The sequence below is a fragment of the Anoplolepis gracilipes genome, chromosome 6, assembly GCF_047496725.1.
Source record: "Anoplolepis gracilipes chromosome 6, ASM4749672v1, whole genome shotgun sequence".
Taxonomy (NCBI): Eukaryota; Metazoa; Arthropoda; class Insecta; order Hymenoptera; family Formicidae; genus Anoplolepis; species Anoplolepis gracilipes.
The window spans coordinates 14,831,359-14,841,075 of NC_132975.1; the positions used below are offsets into that span (position 1 = coordinate 14,831,359).

Below are 9,717 nucleotides of genomic sequence, written 5' to 3' on the forward strand. Positions count from 1 at the left end.
ATTGATGTATATATATCGCTGAATTTATCCAAGTGGATTAAAGGATAGAGGATATTCCTCTAACAAGAAAGTATAGGATTATGGTTTTTCTTTTCTTTTTATTTAGCGATAATCCTGTTAAAATAAATGAATTAAACATGTTTGGTGACTTTATTAAATAAGTAATATTTTATTGGCACATTTTTCTGCAATGATTGCAGAATATCTGTATAAGAAGAGTTTTAGGAAATTGATTCCTAAGATTAGTCAAACTTACAAAATTAATACCAATAATTAAGATTGGAATCTGAAAATGTTACCTATCTATATATTTATCATAAATATATACACACACATGTACATTTGAATTATATATTTATATAGAATTAACAATGGATCTTTTCTTGCTTAAGTTTATTTTATCACTTTTTCTTTTCACAATCTTTATTACGCATTATGCCGGTCATAAGTTATAATTGGTTATTCTAGACACTACATTAACATTGTTCACAAAGCTAGTAAGCTAGTTACCAACGCAAACGCTATCGACACGCTACTTTGGAAGGAATGGCATTGATAGCGTAAAATTATGACGTTACACACCATCATTAATGACGTCACGATTGCGTTTCGTAGCACTACTAATACCTATCTCTGTGAACAGTCGCTAGTACTAAATTGCATGAATAGCGTTCGCCCGGAACGTACTCATAATTAACGAATTATCGAATTATTGCAATTTAAATCTTTTTAAAATAGTCTTTTCAAAATATTAATTTATAATTTCAATTTTGTTTATTTTATTATAATAGGAAGAATATTATATCAATAAATGGAAATAATCTTTTCAATTTACAACATTTATTAAATTAAACACAATTTAATCACTCTCGTGTCTCTCCGATTCTCCAAATTATCATTTTATCACATGTTCACATAATTGTTGCAATAAGAAATATTATATTACTTATCAAATATTATACATTGTAAATATTATACAACGTATTAAATATTAGCAATTTTTCTCTATATTGATCTTAAGAAGCTCCACTTTGAAGTCGATGGATCTCGAGATTTTTATCTTTCACTAGAGTTTTTATACGAAAAAATTTATAGCAAAAAATTTTCCGCTCCTTTCTATACAAGTATTTTTTACGCACAAACGTACGTGCGCAATATGATGTAAAATAAACTCGAAATTGGCTGAATCTCAATGCACTTTACAGCTACTCACATTTTATGGCTGCATAAAAATGAAATTTTCAGAAGTTTTTTTTTCACGTTCGCAAATATACCCAAGAATTATAAAAAAAGATATATGATTACCATATTTAACAATTTTGCACAATCATCTTTGATTGAGCAAAAATTAAATAACTGGATTTGCCACAAACCTTTTACTTTTCGATTTTAAAAATAATTAAAAATTAAATTAAAATTCCATCCAGAGTAAAATCCGTTTGAAATGATTTGAAAGGTAAATTTCGTTATTTGTTTATTTTATTAAAATTTACTTTATCTATCGTAAGAAAATAAGTTTTAATTTTCATATTTCAAACTTTTCAAAATTCTCTCTCTCTCTCTCTCTTCGGAACAATTTTCATGAGTTCGATACATAAAGCAGTTTCTTTGATCGTATCTAAAAGTGATTCCCCTCAACTACGGAGATTTACGGGTTTCCAAAATGTATATACTTCGAAATAGTCCGTGACGTGAGATATACATAATTTATCAAAGTAAGATCTATTTCACATATGCAAATGCACAATGCTCTACACGGACATATAAACATTTATGTGACGAGTATAGATGAGCGAAACTTTTGTAACGGAGATGGACACAAATGTTAGTCTCGGAAAATTTGCTTTCGTTATTTCCGCAACATTAACTTTGAAAATTGTGCAGTTACTTTGCTCCTCGTGGAACTCGAAGGGAAAATTTTCCATATGGGTTTTCCAACCGTTCTTTCATTGCGGTCGCACTGAATATTATATTTCACTCTCAGACTAGTTATACGAAGAGTGATTTATTTTCAATAAAAGTTGACGAAATTTCGAGAGATCTCGAATGAAATTCGTGTTATCAGCGTTTGAGTCTTGAATCTTATGAGCAAATGCGAACTTTCCTCAAATCCGCAAACAAGATGGTGTCTCATAAACGTGATTTTGCATTAATGCAACAAGTAGTAATAAAGTTAGTTCATCTTTTATATATGATGTTATATAACTTTTTTATATATTTATCAAGAATATATTTATATATATTTATGTGCATATATGTCATGTTATGACACTATATAGATAAAAAGAAGTCAATTATGAAAGATTTCAAGTATAATTTTAGATACACACACAATTAATGATTATATTTTTCGACGAATTTAAAATTGATTATTTCATAGCAACTCATTACAACCCATCTACTTTACAACACTACAAAACAGTTCAGTAAAATTTCGCAAATTTGTAAAAATACAGATCACATAAACGTACACAATCGAATCTGTTTTATCATCGTATTTGTTCATCGATACCAACACTCAAAAAAATATTTTGCTAATGTAGATAGATTTTTAGATGTCTCGATTAAAATTTATCGCTACTTTTTGTATCTGTTAAAATATTGTTTGTCACGTAAATAAAATTTATAACAGCAATATTCTAGCAATACCTCTGGAAAATTTAGATCCCATTGGCAAATAAAATTGTCCTTGACAATTATAAGTCTTAAAGATAGACATCGCAGAAAAATTTTCCGTCTAAATCACACTAATAGTACAGATATAAATTCTGTCTCTGTCATTTAAATTGATCAAGTGCAAAATATATGCAGTATCACAGAATTTGCTAATAATTTATCTGTTTCAGTTAATTTTTTACACCTAGAAAATTTTGGTTCAAGTTGCAAGATCATTTTTTTGAGTGAAGATTTTATATATTTCCTCTCTCGTATATAGAGAGCACATCTTTTACGAGATATGTATTTCTAATTCTCTAGTGATCGGAAATGAGTTGTAATATACGGCGTATTATGTTTTTTACGAGTGTCGTAAAAATACACGAGAAGATTTATTCAATTTATCCTAGCCAATTGGCACTACGATATTTTCTTAGCGATATATCGTCCCTCGCAATTTCTTATATATATTGATTTAATCGGTGCATTGTAGCAAACGCTTTTTACGAGCTTATTGATCCATCATCCCGTATTGTATTGTATAGCCACTTACTCGAATTTCTATTTCAGAACCGTATTGTCGACTCACGTTTGATGGGTGGTCCTGCTGGCCGAACACTCGAGCGGGATCGACCGTGTATGCGCCCTGCCCGAACTTCATCACCGGTTTCGACACATCGCGTAAGTACACACACGCTAATATCTACATGCGAATTCAGATTAATAGTTCTCGTTTTCTCTATTGTTGCCGGCGCAAAATGAATGGTCAATCGTTTATGTGAATTATTAAAACGAATTACATTTGAAATCCTGCGCCTTTTGGTGAAATAAATATATAGAGCAAAAACAAAAGTACCCCGCGTACAATTTTTACAAACATTTATACTTGAATTCGTACAAAATGTCGTGAAAATTTTTACAAACATTTATAATTTAATTAGCGCAAAATATCGTTGAAAAAAAATTAAATCGTATGCTGATGTCTTGAATCTTATATTTTTACGTTAATGATATTAAAAATTTATCATACTTTTATACTTACACCGTTACACATGATGTTTTTTATAATAATGTGATAACTTTATCATCGAAAAAATACATATTATCAGTTCACTTACCCGACGATATCAAATTATTTTTATTTCACTTTGTTGAGTGCCCATTTCGAACAATCTGCATATTGTGAAAAAATTTACAACAGATTCACTGTATACATAAGTAGATATATTTAGTGTCCCGGCTCGATAGCATTATTTACACAGAGACGCAAATGTTGTTTGAACTATTCAAAATTAATTGTAAAATTTGTACTGAAAAGTACTTTAAGAATAGTAATCTTTTATTGCTTTTTATCGCTTCTAAATTTCGATTATATACCTTTTATTTAAAAAATGTTTATTAGGAAAGGTAATAGTGGATTAATAAATGTAAGAGAAACTGTGCCACATAGAATACATCCATTATTTGTATGATTACTGAAATGCTTATTTAATTTAATAATTGATGTAACGCTCATATTAATGCGTATTAATAAAAAAATATGTATAACGAAGATGAATGCATGCTACGCAACGACATATTTACATTAAATAATAAAATCTTTATTACATAACATTGCGCTTTTTTCATATATAATTATTATGTAAATCTAAATATGCATAGATTATTTTTTTGTTTTACATAAAATTAATAAACAACTCGCTTATTTTTTTATTCGCGATCTTAAAAAAATTTGTTCATTAAAAACTTTAGAACTTTAAACTTTTCAAAATAGAGAAAGAAAGATTTTAAAAAAATTTATTTACAACCCCTTCGTGTGTTTATTAAAGAGAAATTTGCGAACAATTTAACATTTATCAAAATGTGTTCAAGTTTGCAATCAACTTATCAAACCTAAAATAAAGTATTACAATTTATCTTTGCAAAATATTATTGCGGAACAAATGGCGTATAAAATTCATCGGCTATTTGAGATCCGTTTGTTCGATCAGTTTAATCGAATATGTCACTTTTGAAATCTAACATATTCTGATAATCATTTAAAACGATAATAACAGCGACATTTCTCATTTTTCTGAACTTTACGATGAGCTCGTCGTATCTTGTCAAAAGATTTTTCTGAGTTACCGGCGATAACAATGTCACAGCCATAAGGCAGGAATCCATATTGTCAGCTTTAATAAGACCTTCTATGACACTAAGCTTAAATTCTTCCAAGTCATCATGATGTTGAAACGCAGTATTCAGAAAATAATCGAGAATCTTAGCCATGTATTGCACTAATAATGAGGTTGAGAAAATTTTGATTAATTCCGGCATGTGTTGACCGAGTTTGAAGCCGAAACATTCATTAGTTAACATGCTCTCTTGCAGTTTTTTCGTATACGTTAACAACAAATAAGATCTCGAGTCGTGAGTAGGTACCAAGGTATAAGAAAATAGATAGAGCATTTGATCGACAAATTGCGTGTAGGTTGATGCTTTTGGATAGCAAAATTTTTTGACGTAGTTAATGACGAAATCTTCCATAAATAGACGCACTGCATTATTATACGGCAAGAAACGTGATTTTAAAGGATGAGGCTGATTCCATTTCTTTAGTACGTTATGAAAGATATCGATGAATTTCTCCTTACGTTCTAAAAGTTTATTCTCATCCTCCGGGAAAAGATATAACATCGAGAAAGATCTCGCAGCCTTGGATATATCAATATCAATGATAAATAAATATTTTTTTATCATATCTTCAGAAAAATCTTCGGACAGAACATTGCAAACCGGCGCGGTCGACATCTCTTCTAGCAACTCGATTAAGTGTTTTTTCACCTTCGCGCCGTCCAGTTTTCCATCAACAAGAGCATTTATCGCGTCTAGCCATATTTGAAAATATTTCGAAACGTATTGATTGGGAATGCTGGGGGAAAGTTTGATTTTCGAAAGCAGTTCTTCATCTTTTACCAGCATCGAGCGTATAATTGATTCGTATAGAGACCAATTGTCCTCGTTTGGTGTCGTAAAAATGAGTCTCTGTACCGTCTCAAATATAACTTGTCGTACCGAATGATGATCCTCGCTGCTCCACTTGTCCTTCAGGAACTCGCTGAGAATGTTTAGGGGAGCTACTTGATACAACACCCTGCACGCGTGCTTTCGCGTACCGACGCGCATACTGTACAACTCTTTCGAGAATGACAATACTTTCTGGAAACAAGATCGCTTGCTAACATTTGTCAGCATCATCAGCGCTATCGACAAGTAATCTCCTTTGTACAATTTGCTTATGACTTCAAGAGATATTGGCGGATTGGAAAGTTTTACTATTAATGGTAAATGACGTACGAGTTTGTAATTTTCGTTGCTCTCCGAATGATTAACATCAATCGTTGTTTCCGTAGGTATGAGAGGTTTTATCAGTTCTGTCATCGTGTCACCGTGAAGTAATATTGCCAGAATATTTAAATAAGAATACATGTCTTCATATTTCTCGTGTAAGTAATCCATGCAACGTTCGGCAAAATTGATGGGTATATCTTTGTACCAACGCGTGGCTCTGATAAAACGTTGCACTTGTTTGACAGAATAATTTATCTTGCAATCCGTGAGATATTTTTCCCAATTATCCAATATATCTTGAGGCTGTCGTTTCAATAGAGCGAGCGCCTCGCCTGTCGTTACGTCCGCGATCCTTTTCTCGGAGGAGTTGAAACTGGAAAAGAATAACGGTTCGTTTATCTGCAATATTTTTCGGACATTCTCATCAAAGTGCGATTGTGTATCCTTAGATTTTAGTATGGAGCGTAGAGTGTTCTTTAGCCAAGGATAGTTTTCAATCGTCATATGCTCTATTTTTGTACGAGATTTTTTGCATCTGTCGTTAAAGTTATACATTGCCACGACTAAACGGCACAAGATGCGTCTCTTCTGATCATCTGATTCTTCGTTTCGTCTCCAGAGAACGGAATAGTTCTTTTCAATCATTTCTATGAAAGTTGTAAGACATTTTCTCTCGTACTGTGGATTTCCTTTGAGTAGATTGTAGTTTACGTACCATTGATTTTCACTTAAATTTACTAACAAGCCAATTTGTTCGTCGATCGGCATATTGTGAATCAAACTAAAATGTATCGTAGCCTCAACTAGATCTTCCATTACGTGTTTGTGTTTTATATAAAACAATTTGATGATTTCGCACAAAAGTACGTAGTGACTCTTGTTTAATTGATGTACATCGTATAATAGCAAAAGTTTAGACAATACTTGTTGGAATACCCAAGAGCTCTCATTTTTATGTCTCTCTTGGAAATATATCAAGGTGTCGGTTAACGCATCGTTATCCTCGTTGACCTTACAAGTGTAAAGCATTTGGCAAATGAGATTAACTCGAGTGTCTTCGTTTGAAGTTTTACTTATTTTTTCCTTGATAATCGGTATTGCTTCATTAACGGGTAAATAACAGATCCAAGCTTTCATGTAAGTCGTATCATCGAAGTAATCATTGGATGGAATTTCTCCCAATTTCTCCTTCTCGAGCTTAATCCTAGCTTGCCTGACTCGTTCATCGGCAGGTAATATTTGTAACAACTTTGGCGTTACATTTTGGTTCTCGTCGAGAAGTTCAGTCTCGTATTTTTCCAAGTAGGATTTATGAAGCAGTTTGTATCTTTCATTTTGTGGATATTGTTCTAAATACTTGAGCAAGCTATCTGTGTCGAAGCAGGAACTTTTCGGAGGCAATAGATCTACAAATATATTCTGCATTAGTTCTAAGTTGATCTTCTTGAGCGGTAAGATATCGATGTATAAATGCGGGTTTTTAATCAAGTATTGCTGTCCTTTCTTCAAGAATATCTCGGCGCATGTATTACTCAACTTAATTTTCGGTGGCTTAGATTCGTGCATCTCGAACAATTCTACAAAAGCCTCCAGTCGCTTTTTCACTAATTGAGGTAGTATAAACTTATATTTATTGATACTGACGGGGAAAGAGGCGCGTTCGTTCGCGTTCGTGTTTTTCAATAATTTGAGATAACGCACGATAAGATTCGGATTTTTACGGAAAATCTTTTTAACAATCCCAACTGGTAGCACGAGCTTTTGCTCCTCGATCGTTTTATAAGCAAAAGCCTCATCGCAAGCCACGATGAGTGGATAAGCGTTACAAATACCGTAAATAGACGCCACCTTCGTGAACAATTGCTGCGCTAATTCTTCATCAGTCAATCGCTCTGCGAGGGTGCTCACGATACGTACTCTCGTCTTCATGGGGATATTAGGAAAGACATTTTTACAGAAATATTCGGCGTCGATGATATTTTTCAGGCTACCATCGAAGAACCAAGTAGCCTTAAAAGCACGATTCACTATTGTCAAATCCTCGGATTTAAGGGCGGACGTTATACCCTCGGGATTCTTTTCATTCACTGCCGTTTCTACCTGCAATATAGCTAATAATTCTTGTGGAAATTGTTCGGTATCTCCGCTGGCACGGTGCGAAGTTATTTTTCCAATCCAACTTAGCTTCTGACTGGCAGTATCGCCCGGTATCGCTTGAATCGCACGCAAATACGGCATCTGTAGATTACCTTGTATTTCGTAAATCATCTTGTACCGCTTAACGACGAACGCGCGCGGATGGAAAATATCACTGGTAAATAATGCTTGGATATTCTTGTTATGTTCGTATTTCTCTCGCGTTATCCGTTTAAAACTGTCACCATCGCTCCGGGGGGGCAAATATAAATAATTATCTTGTTATTTAGTTTGTGTCGGCCGAAGGTCAAATCGATCGAGGTCCGTACTTTTCACGTGTCCCTGGTAACGGAAATTTTTCACTCGAAAGATATGATTACTGCAAATTTTGATGCTTCTCGTTTCCGAAATGTTTGATGTGCGAAAGCACGTGGTGCGAGACGAAGTAAGCGATCAAAAAAAGGAAGGTTGCCACGCTAGTCGCGCGAAGGCAGCTTCTCACGCCTGTATGTAATATAAATATTAAACGTTACTCGCATGCATATGTCACACCATGTAATATTATCGCACAAAGTATTCATGCCCAAAGAATCTTATACGTACCGGCTCCAGTTTAGGAGTAGATCAAGTCGAATACAGATGGTTGCGCAATATTTCGTAAATGTCCCTTCTGCATGCAGTCCATCTTTCTCTGCTTACTCTCACAAAATGATTCACACTTTGCACTTGCACAACAATGTGTTCGAAGTTGCCAAGGAACCGAACAACCACGAGTGACCACGAGTCAACGAACGTTCCGTGAACGAGACGCATGCGCTTCGTGAGTCGAGTCTTGTTATTCAACGTTAAAGGCAGCGATGCCATCACATTCTCAGGACTGTATTATGAAAAGTTAGTTACCCGACTCTTAGATAGTGTCGAGTTTGTATAGTTACTTTTCTTTTAGTCTACTCTTACAGAAATAAAATTTTTACCAGCATAAAAAGTAGCAAAGCAATTCCTTCATCGTATATAAAGTTAATTTCTCTTTTTTTTTTTTTACAGAAAAAAACATATATATATATATATTATTTTTTATTAATGTATTTTATAAATTATACTTTTAAAGAAATGAGCAATTCCGAGAAAAACTTTGACACAAAGTTCAGACTTTTTTTTGTATAAAAAAATTTTGTATGAATCAATAGAATAATCAATAGAAATCATTTTTTAATTGAAAAACCTTTCAAGAGAGTTTCATGCATAGATCGTAAGACGCAAAGATAGCTAGATCAACTATATAAGAAATTACATTTATTGTATAATAAATTTTATCAAGTGTATTGATTATTGCTATTATTGCGAGAAACTTTTGGAATCTTAAAGATTCTCTCTATTCGACAACCAATCAATACATTCGATAAAACTCGTCGCACGAATACCATTTTAACCTGCCCAACACACATAAGAAAAAGTACGAAATACTAAGTTTGTTCTTTATTGCTGAAAACTGCTTTATTGCTTCTTTATGGCTGCACTAAACTTCACTGATTCAGAGGATATCTTTTTCCTTTTAGAGAGAGAAAAAGGTACTCTTTAAACTAGTACAGCCTT

The 9,717-nt window shown here is 33.2% G+C and overlaps 2 protein-coding genes across 12 annotated transcripts in view; one reads left to right on the forward strand and one right to left on the reverse strand.

Annotated features, from left to right (window-relative positions):
• Dh31-r (Diuretic hormone 31 Receptor) overlaps positions 1 to 9,717 on the forward strand; it is a 108,464-nt gene that overhangs the window by 30,602 nt on the left and 68,145 nt on the right. For all 11 annotated transcript variants that reach the window (XM_072893890.1, XM_072893889.1, XM_072893892.1 and 8 more), the window contains one exon: positions 3,226 to 3,336. In XM_072893890.1, the coding sequence (XP_072749991.1) occupies positions 3,226 to 3,336 (111 nt within the window). The remainder of the gene's footprint in view (positions 1 to 3,225; positions 3,337 to 9,717) is intronic.
• Positions 4,254 to 8,946, reverse strand: LOC140666566 (uncharacterized). The gene is made up of 2 exons (XM_072893881.1): positions 8,728 to 8,946; positions 4,254 to 8,628 (listed from the first exon to the last, which is right to left on the reverse strand). The coding sequence occupies exon 2, from the start codon at positions 8,254 to 8,256 to the stop codon at positions 4,648 to 4,650; it is 3,609 nt and encodes a 1,202-aa protein (XP_072749982.1). The 5' UTR covers positions 8,257 to 8,628; positions 8,728 to 8,946; the 3' UTR covers positions 4,254 to 4,647.